This window comes from Thamnophis elegans, chromosome 1, assembly GCF_009769535.1.
Source record: "Thamnophis elegans isolate rThaEle1 chromosome 1, rThaEle1.pri, whole genome shotgun sequence".
NCBI classification, from domain to species: domain Eukaryota; kingdom Metazoa; phylum Chordata; class Lepidosauria; order Squamata; family Colubridae; genus Thamnophis; species Thamnophis elegans.
In genome coordinates, this window is record NC_045541.1 from 106,519,417 (window position 1) to 106,545,987 (window position 26,571).

At 42.0% G+C, this 26,571-nt stretch overlaps 1 protein-coding gene and 1 long non-coding RNA gene across 4 annotated transcripts in view; one reads left to right on the plus strand and one right to left on the minus strand.

The window, feature by feature from the left end:
* The window catches only part of LOC116514744, a 28,574-nt gene extending 12,486 nt beyond the window's left edge, over positions 1–16,088 (minus strand). Inside the window, exons 1-2 of the long non-coding RNA XR_004256162.1 lie at positions 15,803–16,088; positions 14,078–14,189 (exon numbers count right to left, since the gene is read on the minus strand). This is a non-coding gene — a long non-coding RNA (uncharacterized LOC116514744). The remainder of the gene's footprint in view (positions 1–14,077; positions 14,190–15,802) is intronic.
* A 172-nt stretch (positions 16,089–16,260) lies between these two features.
* Positions 16,261–26,571, plus strand: part of CD82 (CD82 molecule) — a 72,894-nt gene continuing 62,583 nt past the window's right edge. For 2 of the 3 annotated variants that reach the window (XM_032226411.1, XM_032226419.1), the window contains exon 1: positions 16,261–16,307. Coding sequence is in view for 1 of the 3 variants with exons in the window: in XM_032226403.1 (XP_032082294.1) it covers positions 16,383–16,386 (4 nt within the window). In the remaining 2 variants the exon portion in view is untranslated. Of the gene's footprint in view, positions 16,308–16,346; positions 16,387–26,571 lie in introns of those variants that run through there. The other variant, XM_032226403.1, reaches the window with a different exon arrangement.

Genomic DNA, 26,571 nt, shown 5'->3' on the forward strand with positions numbered 1-26,571 from the left:
TGGAGGCGTGATCTAGAATTGAGGGGTATTAAGATCTTGCCCTTGTCATGGTCTGATCACTTCCTACTGAGGCTTGACTTTCGTAAACCAATCCCCCACTGTAGGGAGGAGGAACCGATTAGGTGGTTCCACCCCAGATGCCTGATGGACCCTATGGGATTTCAGACGGCGCTTGGAGTGATACCTGACACTCTCGTCCACAGTCCGGTTGAGTCCTTAGTCTCTGCTTGGAATACAGCAGCGACGGGGGCTCTAAACGGATTGCGCCTTTCCGGCCTCTCCGAGGTAGCGGATCCAGGAGAGCCCCTTGGTTCACCGAGGAACTCCGGGAGATGAAGCGCCAAAAGAGACGCCTAGAGCGCCGCTGGAGGGCCAGTAAATCCGAGTCAGACCGAGGACTGATGAGAGCCTATATAAGAGCCTATCTGTGGCAATACGGGCGGCAAAATGTTTGCATTTTGCCACTCTTATTGCATCCGCTGAATCGCGCCCAGCTGCCTGGTTTAGGATGACCCGCTCCCTCCTGAAAGGGAGGGACGCGGATGAACCTTTGCAAGGTAGAGCTGAGGAATTTGTACAGTATTTAACAGATAAAGTAGCTCGGATTCGGACAGACCTGGACTCCAATTGCACGGTACCAGCCGAGGTACCGGGGGAAGGTCTTGAGTGAAGTTTATGGAATGAGTTTCAACTTGTTGCGCCTGAGGAAGTGGACAAGGCCATGGGAGCGGTGAGTGCCTCCACTTGTATATTGGACCCGTACCCTTCCTGGCTGGTTTCGACCAGCAGGGAGGTGACACGTGGCTGGATCCAGATGATAATTAATACCTCTCTCTGGGAGGGATCCTTCCTGCTCTCCTAAAGGATGAGGTGGTGAGACCCCTCCTGAAGAAACCATCTCTGGACCCAGCCATCTTGAGTAACTATCGTCCGGTCTCCAACCTCCCCTTTGTAGGGAAGGTTGTCGAGAAAGTGGTGGCCTCTCAACTCCGACGGTCCTTGGATGAAACCAATTATCTGGATTCCTTTCAGTCAGGTTTCAGGCCTGGCTACAGCGTGGAAACTGCTTTGGTTGCACTGATTGATGATCTCTGGCGAGCCAGGGATAGGGGTCAGTCCTCTATCCTAGTGCTCCTTGACCTCTCAGCGGCCTTTGATACCATCGACCATGGTATCCTTCTGCGATGGTTGCGAGAGGTGGGAGTGGGAGGCAGCGTTCTTCGGTGGTTTCCTCCTATCTCTCAGACAGGTCGCAGTCGGTGTTGGTCGGAGGGCAGAGGTCGACCCCTAGGCCCCTCAATTATGGGGTGCTGCAGGGCTCAGTCCTGTCCCCCCTCCTATTTAACATCTACATGAAGCCGCTGGGTGAGATTATATGGTGGCAAGGGATTAAATACCACCAATACGCAGACGATACACAATTGTATCTGTCTGCCCCGTGCCAACTCAGTGAAGCAGTAGAAGTGATGTGCCAGTGCCTGGAGGCTGTTAGGGTCTGGATGGGAACGAACAAGCTTGCACTCAATCCCGACAAGACTGAATGGCTATTGATGTTTCCTCCCAAAGATTGGCTAATTACTCCATCTCTCAGTCTGGGGGGTGAAATTATACGCCCCTCAGAGAGGGTTTGCAATTTGGGAGTCCTCCTGAACCCACAGCTGACTTTAAATCACCATTTGTCGGCTGTAACCAGGGGGGTCTTTGCCCAGGTTCGCCTGGTGCACAATTGCGGACCCTACCTGGATCGGGAGGCACTTCAGCTAGTCACTAACGCCCTCGTTACCTCAAGATGGATTACTGTAATGCACTCTACATGGGGCTGCCCTTGAAAAGTGTTCGAAGACTTCAGCTAGTCCCGGAATGCAGCCGTGCGAGCAATTGTGGTGCACCTAGGTCACCCACGTTAACCTATCCTCGCGAGCTGCACTGGCTGTCCATGGTCTCCGACTCGCTTCAAGGTGCTAGTTATTACTTATAAGCCCTGCATGGCATCGGACCTGGGTACCTGAGAGACCGCCCTCTGCCAATTACTCCAAAGACCGATTCAATCACACACGCTCGGCCTTCTCCGGGTTCCATCTGCCAGCCAATGTCGGTTGGCGCCCCCCGGGGGAGAGCCTTCTCTGTTGCTGCTCCGGCCCTCTGGAAAGAGCTCCCCGTGGAGATCCGAACCCTTACTACCTCCCGGCCTTCCGTAAAGCCACCAAGTCCTGGCTGTTCCGGCAGGCTGGGGGCTGTTGAAGTATCCAGCCCCACTTCATTTGTGACTGTTGTGTATTTTAATATTGTTTGTATTGTCTTATTTATCCCCCTCCCCCATTTCATTGTGAGCGCCCGGAGTTCTTCGGGAGTGGGCGGCATACAAAACCAATAAACGAATGAACGAAATGAAACGAAACAATGTACAAAGGCAACAGTAAAAACAATGGCTTTCTGTCTGGATGCTCTCCAGAAGGAATGCTTCCTCCCATATTTGGGCATACCAGGGGGTTTTGTGTGTGTGTATATATATATATATGTGTGTGTGTGTGTGTATACGTATGCATGTGTACACAAACACACCACACACACACACACACATATTCCTATCTGCCTACAAGACTGCAGCAATAGATCCTGGAAGGATCAAAATTAATGTGGTATTTTTTAATGTGGACTTTCATACCCCCTATAGGTCATCTTCATGATAAATTTCTGATGGCTTGCTAAAATATACTTTAAAGGGCTTGAGTGAGACTCATTATATTCAGAACTCAGGTCATTCTCTCAAGATAATTTATTAATATATGAAACTGGAAAAAATATGTTTGCTTGTAAATCATGGAACTATTCACCATTCTAGGTCAGGGTCAAACTTATTATTTCAACAATGCTTTTGAACCTTTCAGAAGCTGAATCATGAAGCAACATGCCTTCCAGTTTCCAGAATTAAATGAACTTTTTTTTAAAAAAAAATTACTTCGCACCGAGTGATTGTCTCCTCAGCAGTTCTAGTAATGGGAAATTGTTTCCTGGTGCTATGAGGAAATTTCTGGCCACACAATATCACTGTAAATTGCTCTTGCTTTAACAGGCCTACACCACTCTTCAAATTGTTTAATGTCTTTCAAAGATGTGACTCCAAACGTCATTCATTTGAAACCTGATTAGTATTGTGACTATTCGAGGATCTGGGAATGGGGGAATGATGCTTTAGAACAGGAGTGTCCAACTTTCAACAAGTTTAAGTCTTGTGGACTTCACTTCGTGAATGGTTGGGGAATTCTGGGGAGTTGAAGTCCACAAGTCTTAAAAGTTGCAAGGTTGGACACCCCGTTTTAGAAGCATCCTAAGAGATATTGTGTACTTGGGTATTGTCAAAAGTGGTAGCTATAATTGCATGATTGATACGTTACCAGTAATGGAACTTTCATCAAGTGGACAGCTGCCATCCTCTAGGACATTCTCTGCAGTCTTAGAGGAAAAATTAAAAGTGTTGTATTCACCGTTTGAATCTGGATTCTGCCAGTGAGCAAGGGTGTGTTTCTGTGTGATTGCTATATGTTGCCTGATAGAAATTCTAAACATAGTGGGTTATACACTGCCTTATTGTAAGTTGCCCAAACACTTTACTTAAAGGGCAGGACAAAAACTAGATAGATAAACTAACAGACAAAGCCAGTTTGGTCTGGTGATTAAATCACCAAGCTACAAATGAGTTCTAGTCCTGCTTTGGGCATAAAAGTTGACTTGGTGATCTTGGACTAGTCACTCTCTCTCAACCCAATTTACCTCACAATAATAACATTACAGCCTGAGATGGGCTTCCAGTTTGGAGTTGATTTGCCAGCTCAATATATATGACATCACCTAGACACACACATATATATGCATTGTATATGTATGCATATACCTAGTGGGTGTATATTGCAATTCTAATTGCAACTGATTAGAAACAGACCTGGATGAATTATTGTAAAGGTTATTCTAGTGTTTTCTAATATAGTAACATATAGACAGTGTAAACAGTGTCTACCCAATTTCCTTACTTTCTTAAGGAGGAACCTAGTTGTTTAAGATAACATTTGAGATTACAGAGTGACACCCAGTGAAACTTGAGCAAATTGCAGCTACTTGTATCATTTGCTATTTTTTTTAAAAAAATCTCAGCTATACAGTGCATAAACTTAAAAGTTTTCTATCCATCCAAACACAACATAACAAGAGATAAGAACAGATGTGGTAAAGGCAGACTTTATACACGAAGGAATAGCTTATAGTGATAAATATATTTATAGTATTGAAATATTTACATCATTACTGGGAAAACATTAAGACCAAAGGAGAATGAGTTAGATTGAGAGGAGAGAGAAAAGTTTCTGGGCAGAATTCCAGTAACCTCCCTTTTGCAATCAGATAAGTGCTGCTCACTAAAGAATGAAGCATGTTTTTCTCTATTTTTTCTTTCCATTGATATGATTATAAATCTTTTAACACATGCACAAGTTAAATTTGACCAGAAGATGGCATACATTGCTGTCTGGAAAACAATTGTATTATAGTACTGACCAACTTTATAACATTCCAGTTATCCTTGGGGTGGATAGCAAAACCAGAGGAATCAACCAGTGCTTTAATTAACATATGCAACACATAAAGATACCTGCAGCACAGGTATTGGTAGGAAGTAAGAACAAATTTCCTAGAGGCAGGATAGGCTTAGGAGGAGGAAGGAAGAACCAACAGATGAGTTCTATTAAAGGCTTCCCATTTCAGCATCTTTTGCTTTTAATAGTAAACACAAATGATCACAGTTGAAAAATGGATGTGAACAAAAGCTGTTAGATAAGGAAGAATAAGTGAACCCTAGCATTTTTTGATCTTACTCTACCCTCCCATGATTTTATGAGCAGCTACGAAGTACTAAAGACATCTACACCTTTCAAGAGCCACGCGTCAGTTCATGTTTTTCTGGATAAACACAGAAAAAACAGATGAAGTCTACAGTAATGATACAGGAAAAAATTGAGATTTTTTTCCCCAGAATGCTCATGAAAAATTTGTAATGATTTTTTGTCAGATCCATCTGTAGGGAGCCTAACTTTTAATTACTATAACAGAATTTATTATATTAAAATACCTCTACTGGCCATCTTCCTGGGGAAAAACCCAGAAGTAAATAACTCAAAAATACAAGAAAGAAAGCCCGTGTGCCTTTTAAAATCTCTGTCGGAAATATTAATGTAATAGATCATCTGCAGATTTTTATGGGCATATAGTTGGATGATTATTAATGCAGTGAGTGGAAATCCAGCACTAAGATTGAAATATATTTTCCTCCATTATCCACAAAAAACAAATTACACAGTGCAATAAATATTAACACTTTTATTAGTGCTATCATTGACAAGGATTATGTGTATAAGCTGTAGGTTTCCATCCACTGAAGGCTTATTCCTTCATAGAACATATAAGAACAGACTTGGAAGGAAACCTTGGAGGTTTTCAAGTCCAACCCCCTCTTCTAACCATGCTGGTCAAATGGTTTGCCAGTCTATTTTGAAAACTCCAGTGATGGAACACCCAGAACTGCAGGAGGCAAACTATTCCACTGATTAATAGTCTCACTGTTGGAAATTTCTCGTCATGTCTAGGTTGGTCACTCTTTTAACAACTTCCAGCAGTGGTGGGTTGCTTTGATCCCGTTCCAAACCGGTTCGGTTGGAAACGGGGTCGGCGGCATCCTCGTGCACGCGCGGCAGTTCACGCATGCGTCTTAGCGCCTGCCCAATGCTCCAGCTGCTCCACGGAGAATCGCGCAGACGCTGTATGTGCCATGCTCCTGCGTAGAACGCAGAAGCCTTCAAAGACTGGTAAGGAGGGCGGGCGAGTGGGCCCTTTGCCGTTCCCGGAAAATTACTTACTTCCGGGTTTGCCAACCAACTGGTTCGACAGGGACTGCCGCAAACCAGTTGAAACCCACGCTGACTTCCACCCAGTACTTTATGTCATGCCCTTTGATGCTTTGGAGAATTAGTCATCCACTCTTCTCTGTGACAACCCCTCAAATACTGGAAGACAGTTATCATGTTCTCCCCTCCCAATTCTTCTCTTTGATAGGCTAGACATACCTAGCTCCCTCAACCCTTCCTCTATGATTTAGACTCCAGACCTATATCATCTTTTATGTTCTTTTAATCACACTTTCTAGATCTCAATATCTTTTTTTGTATCATGGTCTCTTTGCGCAGTATTCCAAGTGTGACCTCACTTGTGCAGGCATTATTTCTTCTCATGATCTGATGTTATCCCTCTGTTGATGCGCTCAGGACTGCATTAGCTTTTTTGGCAGCTGCAGCACACTCTGGCTCATACATAAGTGTGATCCACTGGGACACTTAGATCTCTCTCACAGTTACTACTGTTCGCCAGGTACCAACTATTTTGCACCTATTTTCCAAAGTGTTAGCAATTTTCCCCCAGCTTGGTGCAACTGCCAACCTGTGTGAGTTCCCCTTCTAGCTCCTCATCAGATCATTTATGAATACGTTGAAGAGTATTGGACTTAAGACAGAACCTTGAGAGACCTCAATAGAGGTATTCCCTCTATTTAGAGGTAATTCAATTGAGAACTACATACTAAGTGTGGTTTGTCAGGCAATTGTGAATCCATCTGGTGGTGATGCTTGTCTATCCCCCTATCTTACTAAGAAGTAAACTGGTATCTACTTTGTCAAATGCCTTACTGAAATCTAGGTAAACTATGTCCACAGCATTTCTAGATTCACTAATGTTAGATACTTATCAATGAAGGCAATAAGGTTTATCTGGCATAATCTGTTTTAACAAACCAATACTGGATTCTAGAAATAACCTTGCTTGTTTCTAGGTGCTTTATTTATATCAGGTCAGAGATAAATTTGTTAGGAATACTGGAACAGCCTCAACTTCTGACTCAGAGCAGTTCTACAGGAGCAGAAAAAAGTGGTAAAGACTTTTAACAAAAATTTGAATGAGATGAAGATGATGAGATGACTGCTGCCTTATGGAGGCAGAAATTAGTCTATGAATCAATAAATGATTTGCAAAATTAAGAATGTACCAAGGAATGTTCTTGTGCACTTGCCAGAAAGAAAACCAGAGATCAGGATTTGCAGCAACATTTTGTTATTAGACTGAAAGTTAATGATACAAATGTAATTGTACTTAAACAAATCTTGATTAGAACATGGGAAGACAAAAATAGTACATATTTTTACTGAGAAGTTCCAACAGAAAAAGATACCATTATGATGATAAATTGGAAGGAGTGATCTTCACTTTTAAATAACAGAAATTCAGAATGAACTCCATCCAAAGAGCAAAATAATTTCTAAAAAAAGGTTAAAGGGGAATTGGCAGAAATGGAAGTGAAAAAGGACTCTAAGTAAGACTCACCAGTGATGTGCAGTCAGGGGAGGCAGGGGAGACAGAGCCTCACCACTGTCATCATGAAAAGAAAAATGTAAAAGGAAAAGGCTGAGCTAGTTGCTGCCAGAGTCACAGTGGATGACTCTGCTTAGTGCTTAACTGTTTAAAAAAGCCTCTAAAAAGTGCCCTCTACAGGAGGAGGCGGGAGAACCACGTGCCTCATTTAATCTGACTCGAGCAGAGGTAATTCTTCACTCAGAGGGAAGGGGGTAAGAGAGGCAGGGAGAACAGCCTGCCAGCTTTCTTTCTCTGTGTCGGGGCAGTGTTTGTTTCTTCACTCAGAGGGAAGGGGGTAGGAGAGGCAAGGAGGGTTAGCCCACCAGCTTTCTGTGGGGCAGCCTGCCAGCGGAGGCAGGTCTTTTACCCGCCTCTGCTGGCAGGCTGGCACTTTCTTTCTTTCTAGAAAGTGGCTTGTTTTAGAACAGAGGAGCAGCCCGCCAGCTTTCTTTCTCTGTGTTGGGGCAGTCCGCCAGCAGAGGCGGGTCTTTTATCCGCCTCTACTAGCGGGCTGGCACTTTCTTTCTTGCTAGAAAGTGGCTTTTGGTCACCCTGCCACTATGTCTGACATAGAGGTGGGATGCCTCTATGTCAGACATAGCGGCGGGGCGGCCAAAAACCACTTTTAAGAAAGTGGCTTTTCGGGGTGGCCAAAAGCCGCTTTCAAGAAAGTGGCTTTTGGCCTCCCCGCCACTATGTCTGACATAGAGGTGGGACGCCTCTATGTCAGACATAGCAGCAGGACAGCCAAAAGCTGCTTTCAAGAAAGCAGCTTTTTGGGACAGCCAAAAACCGCTTTCTTGAAAAAAAGTTAAAAAAATGGTTTTTATCATGCCAAACATTATTGCATATTAGTTCAAATAATTATGTCAAGACATGGAATGAAATTAAGAAACCACATGTTAAGATGGGAGAAATTATTGGGGAGAATGATGTGATAACAAATGAACCTATTGTCTTGAATAAAGTTTTGGTTTCAAATAATATTCATTTTGACAACTGATTCACCATTTAGGCAATGGCAGTAAGATATATCTAGGTTTTTTCCATGCTAAAAGGAACAACCAAAGGATTAGATATAAAGTCTTTCAGATGCAAAGGAATAAAAAGGGACTGGAATTGCCTAATTTAATTTTATTTTGTAGCCTTCAGTCAATAGAAAGCATGTTAAGGGTGCAGGCTGAAATGCAGCACACATTGGAGTGTCATCCCTGATTATAAACCATTTTCAGATTGTAACTAAACATACAGCCTGATAAAACAAATAGTGATTTTTTTTAGCCTGCACTCTGGCTGAATAGGTATATCTAGATGTGGGATCCTTGGTTATCTGATCTTGGTTGCTTTCTTGCAGACTGTTTCATTACCTAGGTAACATTCTTCTGTGTAGTAGATATCTAGATGCCATTAGATGGCAGCCAAAGATTTAGAACAGTTATTTGATATTACCTACTGGTGTTCTATGGGATGCCTGGCTCAGTGGCTAAGCTTGTGGATCAGAAGGTCGGCAGTTCATGGTTCAAATTGCCATTAGTATTGCGTAACCGAGTGAGCTCCCGTTACTTGTCCCAGCTTCTGCCAATCTAGCAGTTCGACAGCACATAAAAAATACAAGTAGAAAATAGAACCATCTTGTGGAGAGAAGATAACAGCGTTCCATGTGCCTTCAGAGTTAAGTCATGCCGGCCATATGACCACAGAGACGTCTTCAAACAGCGCTGGCTCTTTGGTTTTGAAAACAGTCGGGAACGACTAGCACATACGTATGTGCGAGGGAACCTTTACCTTTTTACTGGTGCTCTTCATTTTTGCAGCCCATTTAGCGTTAGCAAAATGTTTGGGGGACAATTTCATCAGGCAGTGTGTTCTTGATTTAAAGAAAGCATTGTGTGTGGAGTGCCTACTGATTGTGCAGCTGTTGAAAGCATGGGAAGACTGCCAGATCACAGCTTGCAACTCTAGCTTAAACATGCACTTAATGGTAGCACAACTATGCCAGGCATTTGCCTTGTTTGGGTAACAACTGGACCAGCTTGGTTTTGTCTCCAAAGGTGGAATCATCTTTTAAGTCAGGGCTGTCAAAACCTGTGACCCACGGACCAAGATGTGTCACACACCTGCCATGCACATGCTCAGTCTAGCAAAGGGGGAAAAAGTTCCAATATCACGTGCCATTGCCGTGCCGCTGCAGGTTTGACACCCCTGCTGTAAGTGGTATTCTGGAGTGGAAGCCTTGTAGGGAAACCTAAGAGGAGACCTGTGTTAGTCTATTGTAAACAAGATTCAGAAGGGGAGAGGTAATTTAAAAAAAACATTAGACTGTGCAGAATGAACAGATTAATGTGACAATTAAAGAGAAGGAAGAATCAAGTATTATAAGATATTGAGGATGTTTTTATCACTGGATAGCAAATCAATATAGACAAAAGAAACAGAAATTGAATAATTTGGGAAAGAAGCAGAATTATGGGGGAGGAGTTGAATTAAAAGGCAAATGAAAGGTAAAGGTAAGATAAAAATAGATTAAATGATGTAACTATTAATATGATGACACAAAGATTGTATCCAGATGACACACTGTAAGATTAATGATGTAAGAGTGGTTATGAAAAATAAAAAATAAAAACCTTTCAAAAAATAAAGATTTGGAAGGGATCTAGTAGCACCTCTTTAGGCAAACATTTTGTTTTATTAAATGGCATTTGATTTCTTTTTTTACAGTTCACAAAAGGAAAGGCCTTTTAAACAAATTTTAGTGACTCATTTTAAACAAGATAGTTGCCAGCAAGCTGATTACGGTATGACAATAGTTCTTATCCCCTTAGATGAAGTAAACTGATAAAACATATATATATATATGTTTTATATATTGATATATATATATATATCAAGCTATCAGTTTCTATATCTCTATTGGATCTCTTGAATTTGCACTTTAGTCACAAAGTTAAGTCCTTCAAGCTGGACGATGATAAATTGACAATTACTATTATTGTCCTGTTGCTAGGAGCTAGGAGGCAGATTTGTCAGAAGAAGATAATGTGAAGTTGCTAGTCTCTGGATGAATCACACTACTGGACTGACAAATAAAGATTAAGTGTTCAGAATATTGGTCTGATTTTTTTTAAAACTTAAAATAGAAAAGGTAATTTTAGCCTGGGGTTCACAGATCCTTTGGATCCGGATAGCTTTCTAGAGGTCTATGAACTTGGGATGGGGAAAAAAAATAAATAAGTTACCCTATTTTCTCTAACCTATTATTGAGAGTTTGCTTTTCATTCAACTGAATGTAGATGAACAGCCTAATTTATGACCTCCAGATGCCAAAACTGCTAACTTTAATAAACTGAATTATTATGTTATTATTATGTATTCTTTTCTATTATAAATTTTGAACATTAGTTTCCTTTGTAAAACAATTAAAAACATTTTCAAAGAAAGGATTCACAGGTTTTGCCAGATGCTCGAAAAGCACAAAAAAGAGAACAAACTCTGAAATACCTAATTAGGGATACAGTATATTAACAGAGAAACTTTTGTTCAGTTTAAATCTTTGCATTTTATTTCAATGAGAGAATACCTTTTCTCAGATCTGGGGCTTATTTGGCTTTTGAACTCTCAAAATGGTTGCCATATTTGTTTGAATTACGGTATCTCACAGAAGTGAGTACCAGCCCCTCCCATTTTGTAAATATTACAGTATATCTTTTCATGTGACTACACTGAAGAAATGACACTTGGCTACAATGTAAAGTAGCGGGTATACGGCTTGTATAAGAGTGTAAATGTGTTGCCCCCTCAAAATAATGCAACACACAACCATTAATGTCTAACCCCTGGCAACAAAAGTGAGTGCAGCTGTCACTGTAAAGCTGTCACATGAAAAGATATACTTAACATTTACAAAACATGAGGTGGTTGTAGTATATTCAGGACTCATAAAAGCAAGTATAGCCCTATCCCAAAGGTGCTTTTCCAAACGGCAAACTGGACTTTGTTTTCCTTGAAGACGTTTCACTCTCATCAAGAAGCTTCTGGAACTGAAGATGTGTCTTGTATGAGACGCAAAATGTTTTCAAGGAAAAAACCCCAAGAAAGTCCAGTTACCTTTGGAAAATCACCTTTGGGACAACCATGACCTGGGTAATTGACATCTCCATAGACAAGCATAGCCCTGGATTAAAGAGGGAAATGTGGCTTCACAACACCTAATGTACTTCCGTAGCTGAAGATTGGGCTTGGACATGAACTTTCCTCTCCACAATGCCAGGCCAACCACTTAGCCTATGGTGTGTGTTATTTGCAGAAGCCATATGACAGATTGTTCCCATTACAAGCTTAACTTTTCCTGGTCTGCTTCACCATATGATCCACAGCAGCCTTTCCCAATCAGATGCCTCTGGGACCTGGACTTTCATGCTGTCTGTGGATTGGAAATGGAAGACCAACCCCATCTGATCAGTACCAAGATTTGCAGAAGGCTGCTTTGGTGTAAAACAGTCACAGACTTGAAGTAATTGAGACTGTAATCTGAATAGATTGCCCTTGAGGCCCATAATCTTGATAGATAACGTTGGGAAACTGGCTGTAAATTGCTTTCTGGAATCCATCCATCCATCCATCCATCATCCATCCATCCATCCATTTATCCGTCCCTCTCAATTCCTGGCAAATAGATGGGGAAGAGGTAGTGACAGATTTTATTTTCCTGGCTCCAGATCACCGCAGATGGGTACTGCAGCCAAGAAATTAAAGACACTTGCTCCTGGGGAGAAAGCTATGGCAAATCTAGACAGCATACTAAAAAGCAGAGACATCACCCTGCCAACAAATTGTGTATAATCAAGGCTATGGTTTCCCCAGTTGCAATGTATGCCTGTGAAAGTTGGACCATAAGGAAGGCTGAGTGCTAAAAAATTGAGGCCTTTGAACTATATAGTGCTGGAGAAGATTCCTGCAAGTCCCTTGGACTGCAGGTGATCAAACCTGTCAGTCCTAGAGGATATCAACCCTGACTGCTCTTTAGAAGGCCAGATCCTGAAGATGAAATTCAAATATTTTGGCTGCCTAATGAGAAGGAAGGACTCAAGGGCAAGAGTGCAATGCTGGGAAATATTGAGGGTAAAAGAAGAATGGGACAACAGAGAATGAGGTGGCTGGATGGAGTCACTGAAGCAGTAGGCGTGAGCTTAATGGACTTCAGAGAATGGTAGAGGACAGAAAGACCTGGAGGAACGTTGTCCATGGGGCCGCACTGGGTCGGACACGACTTTGCAACTAACAACAACTATCTATCTATCCTCTCTTGCTAGCGCTTCTAAGATCTACTTAGAAGGAATACAGAAGATGCCTTCTTTTGTATTACTCCTAAACCAGGGGTCCCCAACCTCTGGTCCATGGAATGGCACGGGCTACGGCACGCCAGAAAGCAGTGTCCAAAAGGTTGGGGGCCACAGTCTAAGCTATAAAATACAATTCCTTTTGATTTCAAGAAAGAGGATTAAAATGTCCATCATTAACCTGGCCTTTTCTGTCTGACAAAATTTATAGTTGATTTAAAATTTATATTAATTTTTGGAATCTTAAAGCTGGAAGATGCCATTAGGTCCCTATGTCCAATCTCCATTTGGGGCATACACATATTTAAATGAAGGCTATGCTGATAGATGGCTATCTGCTCTCTGCCTAAAACATCTAGTGAAGGGATCCGGCCCACCCCCTTTCCCTGAAAAGTTGGTTCTTCTGTTGACCTGTCCTTACTGTTCAGACTTATTCACTTAACTTTTGGTTGCAATTTCTCTTCCTGTAATATTAACCCATGTTTTACACTCTCAAATGAGAGAGGGCCTGTTTCAACAAACACTTATATGAAGACTTACAATACTTGAATTTGTTTTTCAAACATTTGTGAACAATGACAACACACTCAAATGTCCTATACATTTTTGGATATATACGATTATATAAGGGAATAAAAAGGGACACATTGACTCAGTGGCTAAGAGACTGAGCTTGTCAATCATAAAGGTCGGCAGTTTGGCAGTTCAAATCCCTAGTGCCGCATAACGGAGTGAGCTCCTGTTACTTGTCCCAGCTTTTGCCAACCTAGCAGTTCGAAAGCACGTAAAAATGCAAGTATAAAAATAGGAACCACTTTTGGTGAGAAGGTATCAGTGTTCCGTGTGCCTTCAGTGCTTAGTCATACTGGCCACATGACCATGGAGATGTCTTCAGTCAGCACTGGCTCTTCGGACATCACTGGTTCATGGAGATGAGCACTGCCCCCTAGAGTCGGGAACAACTAGCACATATGTGCAAGGGGAACCTTTACCTTTACTTTAAGGCAGTGGTTCTCAACCTGTGGGTTGGGACCCTTTGGGGGTCGAACGACCTTTTCACAGGGATCGCCTAAGACCATTGGAAAACACACATTTTTGAAAAAATACAGAAAACATAAAATAATTTGGTTGGGGGTCACCACAACATGAGGAACTGTATTAAAGGGTCGCGGCATTAGGAAGGTTGAGACTCACTGCCTTAAGGGAATAAAGATATTCAGATGAACCCATTTAAGACGGTAATAAGTGATACACAGTAATAGTGCATTGAAAGACATATATTTGATAATTACCAGTTTTGAGACATGATGGTTCCGTTTGGTTTTACTTCTCTGAATGTCTCTGTTTATTGGAGGCTAACATTTCACTTCCCACCAAGGTTTGGAGGTCAGAGGTTTCTAAAGGCTGCAAAAATGGATTGAAGATGGATGTAGTTCAGTAAAGACAGTAAAAATTGTTTATTGGATAGTTCCTGAATACTGAAAACCAGTTCATCAAAAACACACATTTCACCCTGAAAAGGTTTTTAAAAATATAATAATTTAGGAAAGACCAGGTTCACCGATTTGGGGAAAGGCATGCCAGTCAAAGAGAATCCCTCAAATTTATGTAGCAGTGACAAATCTTCCCTTCCTGGCTTTCTCTAGTTATTTGGACCAAGGAAGATCCCCGGATTGAAGCTTCTAGGGAGAATTAATACTTGGAATTCTCTCAAAGTGCCACACCCACCGCTTGCAGGTGGGAAACCAACAGGCCAGGAGGAAAATAGTGGTTGTTTCTGTGAATCATAGCCCTTGCCCAGCTGTTGGGCACAGTTGGCAATCAAATACCCACTTGACCCAGAATAGCTTTTTAATTTTTTTTATTTGCCACACATCTTCTTGGTGGCAGCTGCTGGCATATTTGTGACCCAAACCGATATTCATGAAATATTATTGCACAGGCTGAAATAAAACAAAGCTGCAGCTGCCATGACCTCCAGCTGGCTGGAGAAGACGCCCTACTCATGCATTTTAAAATACTCTGATGCAGCTTGAGTTTCTACTTTATTAACTACAGCATTATGAAGCGGCCATGAAGGTTTATTCCCATCTCCCCTCCCCTCCCCGAAAAAGATAAGCAAGGTTACTTTCAGCAAATGTTTGGCTGTCCAAAAAGTTAGATATTCCCAACCCGTTGAAACATATAACTCCCCCCCCCCCCCCCAGCCCGGCGATGTGTTCCGCAGTGTGGGAGTCAGCACTACGATTCCCAGAATTCTCCTCTGGCATGGCCACTGACAACAACAGGTTGTATACGCAAAAAGGCTGCTGCGTGGAGCAATTTCAGTCTTTTTTTTTTTAAATGCCGATCCTTTCAGGCATTCTGGTGCCCCTCCATCCACCTACACTCTGGATGACGCGCAGGCATGTCTAAAACTATTAAGAAATGCAAAGGGCATTTCTTAATAGTTTGTGTCTCTGCCTGGAGGGAACATTGAGGATATTAACCAAAGCTGCATATATAATCGAAGGGACAGGAGGACGCCAGGCTGTGACCTGGATCACAATGCATTTAGTTCCTTCTTTAGTTCCTTGTTCTGTTAATTCGAAGTGCTGGAATCTTATGTAGAAGATTCTGTTCGATTCCTGAAAATATGAAATAAATGCCCAGATCTCAGCGAGTTTGGCCGTCGTCTAAACCGCAGGAGAGAGTCCTCGCCTCCAAGGCTACGGTGCACCTGCAGAGACGCTGCCACGTGATCGAGAAATGTGTGTAATTCTAGGTGCCGGAATTCCCCGCCCCTTTCCCCGCACCCAACTCACCGTAACTCCTGGTTATCCGAACTACACTACTACGCTACACTGTGGCGGCTTATTTGGTCTGGCTCACGGGCGGTGAATCTGGATCATAAGTCTGAGAAATCCAGGAGCGCGGAGGGCCATCTAGCTAACCACGGTTTATTCTGCACGCGCGTAGTTCACAGCAAGGTGCGACCACGAGGCCCGGGGGTGGGTGGAGTGGAGCAATAGGCTTACCCCGAAATATCCACGCGTGGAAGGGGATCAGAAATTCCCGTGTTAGACGCCTAACCCGGGAGAAGCGAAAACGCAGCTACGAACAAATACTGGGAAAACCTGATTGATCCAAAGGAAGGAGGCAAAAGAGCGCGAGCGGGGGGGGGGAACGGAGGTCCCACCGGCATTGTGGACAACCCGATCGGCAGAATTTAAAGTCAACGTGGAAAACAAGGCGTGTCGTTCAACCTCCCCCCCCCCCCGGCTCCAGGTTACGAGCGGAGTTGTTGGGCTGCCTTTGCTTTCGGGCCAGCAAGGGTTAAAACGTGGAAGGCGTCTCTGGGCTGCCCCAGAGGTTGGCCCTTCCTGCCGCCACCTCCTCCTCTCCTCTTCTCGAGCGGACTGAAAGCAGCTGGGGCTGAGAATCGTAGCCAAGCGGAGCCGAAGCCACCTCGACTCGCGTTGTTTTCTGCGCCCGCGAGGCTAGCCAGGGCGCTTTCATTGCACGGAGGGGCTTCGGTCTCAGGTAACGCCGGACGTCGTTGCTGCTGTCCCTGCGTGGAGGGCGATTCCGGGCTGCGGGACTTCGTGGTTTTGCGGGATGGGTAGGTGGGGGGAGCGAGGACAGATGGGGTCCGCGAAGGGAGGCTTGCCTGCCCTTGCTGGCCGCCGCCGCTTCCTTTAAGAGTGGGGGGCTCATCTGGACGGAGGGAGTGTCTCCCTTCAGTTTCCTCCCAAGGATCTTCCGTCGCTTTTGCCTTTTCCGTACGTCTTCCCTCTGTTAAAATCCCCTCCTCCATTTCTTATTATAAATTTCGTGTCTGAGGATTCTCACATGACGGCGGATCATTTTCTCTCCCTGAGCAGAGTTTTTTCTCCCAGTTTTTTTTTTTTTTTACTGCGCGCTCAAGGCATCCAAGGATTGTGCAGGGCAATGATTTATGTTCGAAGGGACTGGGAATGAGAAAGGAGGGGGAGAAGGTCCACGTCTCCACTTCGGAGAGCCAGCTTGACTACTGATTTTTTTTAAAAAATCTGGGGGCCTCTTCTCGTGTCTCTCTTGGTCCTTTCCTATTCCCGAGGATCCGAAGCTCGATTCTTTATAATGTATTGGGTAGGGCAATGGACTGTTTCTTCAGGGAAGAAAGGAAGGAGGTAGGAGGAAGAGAAAAGTCCCCCCTCCCCGAATAGTTTTGAGGCTGTGTTGTTCTGGTTCTGCTTCTCTGGACAATACTGGCAAGACAAGTAGAAGTTCAGTAGGTGAAGACTGTTCCCGGCATTAGGGGCATTGCTAGGAAATGGTTCCACTTGAGAAACGAAGGGATTTTCCAGGTTTGGCACCGGTTTGAAGAAGCACTGGTGGGAACTCCCCCCCCCTCCTACGGCAGTTGGTGGGTTCCTTTTACACTAAACCTCTTCCTTGATTAGCAATAGCCTTTGGAAGCTGTCTGGCTGTTACTCAGGGTGTAAGAAGTGAGTGGGTTCAGTGACTGGCAGAAAAGCTCTCCCAGAAAAGCAAGCAACACCCCCCCCCCCCCACTTCTCTGCTATTTGAGCATGAAGGCTGAAGTCCAGCAAATTGCCAAATTGCTGAAACCAAAGTGTTGGCTTGTTGCTTTCTCCAGGGGTGAATAAAAAGCAAGCAAGTCAGTTTGGAGGCCATTGAATGTTAAAGAGGCTTTTAAACTTTACACCCTCCTTCTGAAGATAAAAACAGCTAATTGAGTGAGTGAGAAGGAAACCACTAATAAGGAACAAGGTGCTCCTTTTTTACTGCCACAGAAGGGCAGGGAGATTCCCTCTGCCCAAGGCTGGAAATTCCCAGGTTTCTCTCTCTTCTCCTGGCTGAAGAAAGAGGGAGGCAAACAATAGATACTTGTGTTTACTTGTTCACTCTCTGGTGCATCTCAGTATGGAGAATGACTTCTGCATTCTGCAGCCATCTCATCCTGCTTATACCCTCTCTAGGCAGAGCAATTTAGAGGCTTGGTCATCACAGAAGTAGCCACCTGGCCTCTTGGAACCATGTGCTAAGCTCAAATTGTCCAGCCCTTCTTATTATTGCTTGAAAAGGTGAGTCATCAGGTAGAATGCTCAGTTTAACATCGAGGGAGAGTGAGCAACTAAGCAACCTATCTTTTCCGTCATTTTCTATTAAACTCCTTTTTACTTCCTTGTCTAAAGAGAAAGACTGAGCATGCAGATATTCCAGTTTTCCCAACTTCGTAACCTGGTGTTATGTCAGATACTAATTACTCATCATTCAACAGGGATGATGGGAGTTTTAGCGCAGCACACCTGGAAAGCACTTCATTGGGGGAAGAATGGGAGAGGGGAGAGGGAAAGTGAGGTAAGCAAATGCTGAACAGCGGTAGTATTGCTTCCTCAAGTCCTACTGAGAAGGTCAAGGAATCTCATAAGGACTGAGCAAATATATAGATGTGACAGCTCTCTTTTTGAAAGAGCAGCTGTTTTGCTCACTGTCCTATCACTTTGAATAATACAGTAGGAAAGATTTGAACCTCTGGGTTGAGTCTCTTCTGCTATCTTAGAACACAAGATAATAAGTTTGGAAGGGTCCTTGGAGGTCTTCTACCAGTGAGAAAATGGTTGTTTCTTTAGCAGCCAACCTTTTGTGTTTTGTTGCCTGCCGGATTCACAGAAGCTAAATCAGGGTTGCTTGATTCACTGAAGTTTCCAATTCATAAAACCAGAGATCAAGATTTCAAAACCATTCTGCTGTAGTTGATAAAAATTAAATCAAAAGTAAGCAATTTCCTTATACAGTTTCACACAACATGGGAAAACTGTGAGATAGGATTCCCATATGCTAAGATTGAGTTAGTTTAGCTGTTTTTTTGATGGACACCTCAATGGTTTGTGAGTAAATAAAATTATTACTGTATGTTCAACACATTATGGTTAAAACAAAGGATGGTTTAATATGTAAAACAGCTGCCACGTGGCTGGAAGTTCTAAGTATTTGGAGTAAGAGGTAATAAATGAGAAAATGAATCTGGAGGGCCAAATCTACATGCTACACTGCCCAGAATAAAGCAAATCAAGTGTACAACAGAGGCTGTTTGCTTCTTGGCTCTACACCTCACCTGCCATAATGGACCTGCAAAGTTCTGAACAACTGGATTTCACTGATGCTGGAAACTATTTGTTGCCATCTAGAGGTCTTCTACATTTTTGCTTTGTTTGTTGAATCACTTCATTTTTTTGTCTTCAGAAAACTCGAGGATCTTGGAAAACTGGCTGGGCAAGGGAAATTCCAAGGTTTGATGAAAGGTCTTGTTCTTGCTTTCTTTTTCAACTTCCATCTTTTTTGCGGTAGAGGAAGAGAGAGAGGAGTAACTACAATAGATCACTTCACCAGTTGCCTCTTTTTCTTTCAGGATAAAAGCATACCCATTTGATTAAGTGTTTGCTGTCCTGTGTGGTTAGGCCCTCAGGAGTGTATATATGGGTGTGTGGAAAGAGTTAGTGGGTTACTTTGCCATAAATTGCAATTGCACTTAAACTTATATACCACTTCACAGTGCTTTACAGTCCTCTCTAAGCGGTTTACAGAGTCAGCATATTGTCCCCAACAATCTGGGTCCTCATTTTACCCACCTCAGAAAGATGGAAGGCTGAGTCAACCTGGATCCTGGTGAGATTCGAACTGCCAAACTGCTGACAGCCAGTTATCAGCAGAAATAGCCTGCCGTAGTATACTCTAACCACTATGCCACCGCAGCTCTTGATAAAGTTGGCAAAAACAGTCAATCTTCAAATTGTAGGCTGATGGTACTGGTTCCAGTTCATAAGACACAAATTCCATAATAGTTGGTTGTTGGGAGTCTGAGGATATTTGGAGGTTTTTTTTTTTAAAAAAATAATCCCTGAAATCATCATTTTATATATAGGGGTGGGGTTGGGGGATTGTATGTAATCAGTTGAAGAGGAAAAATAGACAAAAGGGCCTGGCCTTGAAACTATATTACTAAAAAAACCCTTAGGTGTGACCCAGAAGATGTATGCTGAGGCACGCATCCTTGAATATCTCCACCTGCCCCTATCTTCCAAGATTGTCTCAACTAGTGGTGTCTCCTGGTGATAATTGAATTTGTCTGCCAATCATATTTGCTAATGAAGTGGCCTAATTTGGCCTAGGTATTTGTGTGACATTTGTAATTTGGAGGTATGAAGAAATTGAGGCCCTCCAAAATTGGGTCTCATATATAGAGATTTGTTAGGGGCTTCTTAGGGAAATTGGAATGCAACAGCAGCAGTATTCTCATTGGTTTCTAGGACAGAACTTTGTTATGGTCATTATCACAACAACTGAAGGATCCCAACAAAGGCAGCTTTCTCAAGTGAAGTTTCACTTGTTCAGAGTGATAAACCAATTAAGTTAATTCGGGCAAATAACTGTATGAGTTGGTACATTTTGTAGTCAAATATGATTGTTCTCCTGACCAAATTTGAGTCACCTCTAAGATTTTCCTGATCCATCTTGATCGAAATGTTGGTGGTTAGGTGCTTAATGGATTATAGTCCTATGTAACTATAGCTCAGAAAAGGATGTCATTGTGTTGATGTAACTGGGGATCTTTTTCAAGTTGCTTAGGAGAGTTATCTTCTTATGTTTAAAATTTAGGATAAAATTGATTTTTTTTGCTAATAGAAAAATAGGCTAGGAATACTTTAAATATATAAATAAATGGATTCTTCTGCAACGAATAAGAAGAATTGGCAGATGCTATTAAGAAATTAGTATTTACTTCCTAAGATATAACTTGTCTTCCTAACTCTAAAATCTGTTATTTCCCCACCTGTTCGCATCCTGTGGAATACAAGTCAGCTAATGAGGTATAGTGGTTAAGGTACTGGATTTGATGTCAGAGCTGGAAGCCACCTTTGCATCCCCGATTTATCTGATGCATGCCTAATTGGGCCATGTGATGGACAGGTGGGTGCTGGGCAGGGACTTGGACCTTCAACTAGGTGGGGAAAACCTGGAAACTTTCAGATTTGTGTTTTCCCAGATGTGCCAATAGAACATCTCTAATAAAATGGGGACTTTGAGGAATATCAAGCCTCGGAGTCTTCTTTCATTGAGGGTGTTACTTGAAACCCTGACATTAACCCAAATCCATATAATCCCCCCTCTCAATTTCCCACACCATTAAATTTGGCAGGCCGGAAGGCCCAATGCAAAATATGGCTTCCAGGCCTGACACTGAACTCTAGTTCAAGTTTGCTCTCATGGATGGAAGCTCATCGGGTGATTTTTGGCCCTGACATTATTTCTCAGACTATTGTTAGGATAAAATGAAATGAAAGGCCTTTGTAGGCCGGCCTTGAAATCCTGGAGAAACATGGGATATAAATCTAGTAAATCATAGCAACTTAGATGATGGGTGTGGATGCTCTCACAAAACTTTAATGTGGAGAATGGTGCCTTGAAGAAGTGAAGCAGACTTGCCTAGAATTTTACATGCTTCAATAGAAATAATACTTTTCCCTGTAGATTTGGATCACCACATGCAAATTACATGCTTCATTTGGTAACTCTTGAATTTACTAACTAAACCGTTTATCTCTTCCATTTAATCCATTTACAATGGCTTCCATTTGTGGGTACATTTACATTTTCTGAACAAAAAATTCTACCTTGCTGTCTCAGATTATATGGACAAGAACTAAATTATATGCAATGAGTATGAGGTTGGCTTGAATGTTTTGCCTTTTGTTTTGTTGCTATTGTAGTCTTGGATGCTTCTTGGCTGGGCATACAGATATGCCAAATAGCCATAACACTGAAATGGAAACTTCAGGAACTAATGGCTTGCAATTTTATGGGTGGATTTAGGCCAAGCTTGGAAAGTTCAAAAAACAACAACAACAACCACCAAGTAATTTTCTGAAACTCTACATGCAAAGGGCTCATTAACATGCAAGGCAGAAACTAGCTTTCTGCAAAACCTCATAAAAATATAAGCATTCTCAGCTGACCCATTCCAGAGAAGTTGGTTTGTAATCCTTCAAATTATATACAGACGATATAAAGTGGTGACTCAGAGGCAGTTCTTACATGAAAACCAATTGCTATAGAAGCAGGCCTGCCTCATCAGAAAGGAAAACAAATCCTAGTTTTTCTTGAGCACTTCATATATAGCATAGGACAGTTGTTACCCTGTGGGTCCTTTCACAGGGTAACAGTTATGTTGGGTCTACAACTTCTATAGTAGCATCATCTTGCCAAAAGATATGAGGAATTTTAATCTTAACAGACATGCTGGACAAGTTTGTGTTACAGTCAGATACTTGATTATTGCATACGCACATACTTTTCTCTGCAGCAATCTAAATATTTCAAGTTAGTAAGAAAATGTTTATTTCATGCAATGAACAGTGACTCCAGACATTAGGTTTTTTTATATTGTGACCTAACCAAACTGCAAATAATATCCTATCTAACTGAACCTCTCAGTTTTGGTGTTAAATATAAATCCTGGTAGAAGAAATGGATCTGCATAGTGCAGCAGTCTATGACATAGCAGCATCATTTTAAACAAAATAGCATAAGGATGACAAATAACACTGCAGTAGGTTTAAGCTGATCTAATATCCCAAAGCTAGAATCTTTCTAAGAATGAGTTGAATTGCAGATTGTTTAAACTATGACTTATGCCAAAATAGAGGGGGGGAAACCCCATATCCTTTCACCAGCTAGTTTAGAAGGCTAAGGCATCAAACTACAAACCAGAACACATTGAGTTCTATTCTTGCCTTAGGCACAAAGCCAGATAGGTGACCTTGGGCCACTTGCTGTCTCTCAGTCCTAGGAAGGAGGCAAGGGCAAACTATTTCCCCAAAACCTTGCCAAGAAAACTGCAGGGACTAATCCAGGCAATTGCCAGCTGTCAACACTGGCTTCAAAGTGCCAAGAAACAAAACAAAACCTACCTTCCACCGGGCTGGATGCTATTAAAAGATAAAGGTATCACTGTCAGTTGTGTCCAACTCTAGAGCATGGTGCTCATCTCTGTTTCTTGGCCAAGGGATCCAACGTTGTCCAAAGATCATTTCCATGATCATGTGGCCGGCTATATGCCAAAGGCATAAGAACACAGTTACCTTCTCACCAAAGTGGTACCTATTAATCTACTTGCATTTGTGTGCTTTCAAACTGGTAGGTGGGCAGGATTGCTATTCCATTAAGTAAATGTCAATCTTTCCAACTTGAACATTACAATAGAATGAGGTTATGCACCCAGACAAATTTGCTATAATATTCTCTTATCTTTTGTATGCGTTTAACAAGACCATCTATAGCACCTTGGAAACAATATATATCATTCCCGCATATACATCTTCTACATTCAGTTGTAACAAGGCCTATGGGCTCTGCATTATTCATGTGATGTTTGTTTTCTTTTAATTCATCATTATGAATTAAAATCTAAAATCCAAGAGAACAAGCCACAGATGAATTTGGTAGGTATCTTAATCATAGACAGCATTCATACTATTAAGATCCTGGCATCCTGCATGTACCTGTTGCCAAGGGTTCTCCATCTGCCTAAGAAAACTGAGTGGTTTCAATTCAGATGAGTGAAGGATTGCAGCCAATCTTCCCTGTACCTCCCAGCATCGAGAAGTGAGTTGTGGAATTTTATTCTCTTTTCATTGTCGGCTTTCATGTTGCCTCTTCTTGCCAATCTTCAGTCTCTCTTCCCTTATCCCCCAGAAATGGATTTTGCTGCTTAGAAATACCTTTCTATATATAGTGATACTCTGGGAATTATAATATTGCATTACTGGTTTTTCTTGAATTGCAGTCAAGGTTTGAGGAATAGGCAGGAGCTTGATCGACCAGTGTTCTGGGTACTGGACATATGAGGATGCCAAATGTATGTTCTTGGCTACCTGAAAACAGTGCTGGTTCAGATTAAAAGACTGGCAAGGTTGAAACAGCATTTATTTGGTTTCAGCATATTGTGATGGGTGAACTCAGCTGCTGTAGTTGTAAATGTTGTGACAAGGTAAAGTGTGAATCTAGACACCTGTGGTCTATTCAACAAACCATGGTTATGCAAACCATGAGTCAAGCATGGTTTATGAAGTACTGCTTTTTCTCTCGCATCTGAAAGTACATTAAACTTTTCCTAGCTTGTATGGTGAAATTTCTTTTCTTTTTAAATATATTTCTATTGATGTTGCATTTAAAATAGTGCAGCACCGTGAAGCTGTTATGGCCATACAATCACAGTATATGCACATAATCTCATCCATTAGCTGTCAGCCTACTTAATACATTATCTATCCTTCTATCCAATCACATTATTTACAATTGCTCCATCTTGGTGAGATTTCTTGAAGTTAAGACATCCTGAGTTTGAAGATTTTGGCTACTTGCCAGTGTCAATGGGGGAAATCAGCCTTGCATAAAATCTTCAGCCACAGGTTTCTATTTTGGTCTCAAGTAATTTACCTTAATTTTTAATGTTCCACTTGTTTTTCTAGTAGAGGTTGTAGACTATGGTAGATCAAGCTGTGTTCTGTGTACTCTGAAGAGGTCTGCTCTTAAGCCAATGCAGTGCCCTCCAGATACATTGAGGCTCAAGTACTCATGCTGATTGAAACAACAACTTTGATTACTTTGGGAATTTGTCGTCTCAGCACAATTGTTGTCTCAAAGGCTGGGAAGAGCTGGTCTAGGGTGAACTGTATTTTGCAAAATTTAGGATTTCTGCCAACTGATTTTTCCCCCTGCCTCTGTTATTACTGTGTTTTGAGGGTTGGTGTGTATCTAACTTCCACTATGTGGAAAAGCCAATTGAGGTATGAAAGGAGAGATAGTTTCAGCTCTTTAGGGTCAGATCTCAAGCTGACTTTGGCTGCTTCTGTGACTATTGTGTACTGTGCCCTCTGAAGACCAGCCAAAGCTATGCCTTGTAACATTCATAAACATTTCCTGTGCACGCAGTTCTCTGACTTCAGTCAGCAGCTGAGACCATTGGGGTATAAAGGGTATACATTTTAAGCAGTGAGATATATTCCTCCATTAAAAAAAATCTGGTTTGTATATTTACCCAGCTATGTACAGTATAACAATGCTGGATTCCACAGTGATTCTGAGTAGCATAGAACATTGAAAAAATGCAAAATAATACAAAGAAGGAAGCACAATAACATCCAGACAGAGCAATAAAGAATAAAACCTAACATAAATATTCCCATAGGAATCCTACCAATCCTGTTAGACTGTTAGAACATATGCAGGCTAGGGGCCTTAAGAGATTTCTGGGAGGTTGCTGTTCTGGAGGGTGGATGCTGAAACAGAGAAGGTTTATTTCTTGGGTCTCTTACCAAAACATAAGTTTGTTAGATAATACCTGGAGTTCTATGGGACGACTTGCCACAGCCGACTTGCTGCAGGAAAACTCATCACAACTAACGTTCTGTCCCTCCTTTTGTATCCTTTGTTTGATATTAGTGTAACATTTGTCTCACAGCAAATTCTCCCATGGCGAGTTGGCCCTGGCGGCAAGTTGGCTGTGGAGAGTTGTCATAGGCCCCCTTTCAGCATGCCAAGTCAGTCTGATTGTACAGGATAGCCAGAACTTTTTGGAAGTAGATGGAGATAGATGGTGTTAAAATTCAAAATGTAATGCATTTGTGCTATTCATATCCCCTTTATCTTCATATGTTCCAAACTGCCTTCAAAACACTGTCTGTTGTCTTCTTTTTGCATGGACTTCATTTGGCATGCACTCCTGTGTTAAACACTGTGTGCACTGATACTGTTATGGAAAAGACAGCCTGCTAAAGAAAATGGTAAACTTGGCAGCATTTGCCATGACACACCTCTCTACTCTGTTATAAACACCCTTCAGTTTGATTTCATAGTTGTGCAATTAGAGATTGTTTGATTTAGGCTTAGTGACAGTTTGAACCTAGTCATTTTGGATTGTAAAGCATGCTTAGCAAGGTCTGTTGGACTCTGCCAATTGTATCAGCAAACGATGGTTTTACACAATGTGTGAAAGTTGCTTTGGTGTGTCTAGTAGAAGAAATTGTTTCTGCTATAGGGTCTACAGATACAAAAGTTTAGACAGAGAAGAAGGAGGAATGTGTTAAGGAAAAAAAATCATGCTGTTGAAAAATCCAAATGGCAGTGTTTTCTGCCAAGTTACAGATGATTCATTTTAGAGAAAAGTGTTTTCTTCTCAATTTTTTTTATGGTTACAAATGGGTGCCTGCATAAACTTCAGCTTTTTCAATACCACCCCCTCACAGGGAAAGGTCAAAAGACCCCAGTCTGTCACTTCTGGAAATGTTTCATCTCTGCTTTTAAATCTTGTAAGGTTGTTGTTTTTTTTTTGAGGCCTTGAGGATAGCTCAGATCAACTGTAAACAATGAGTCAGATATGGTGAATCTTACGAAAAAGATAACAGTCTGGAGAAACTTGTTATTCCACATGACTTCAATCTGCTTATGACAAAAACCTCTCTGGCCACTTAGGGGCAAAGGATGAGGGTGCCCTTCTATCACAGAGACATTCAGCCTATATGCATTGTGTTTCCTCTTTTCGGAAGCATTTTCCAGATTCTCATCCATCTCTGTTCCTTTTTAAAGTGGAGACACCAAAGGTTCAGCCTGATTGCCAATGTGTCATAATGTTTTATGCATATGTGCAGCATTCCTAGAGTAGCATAGCAGCAGAAAAACTGCTGGTTGATACGCCATGCAGACAGCAAGTCCTTGTAAATAGCAATAGCATTTACACTTA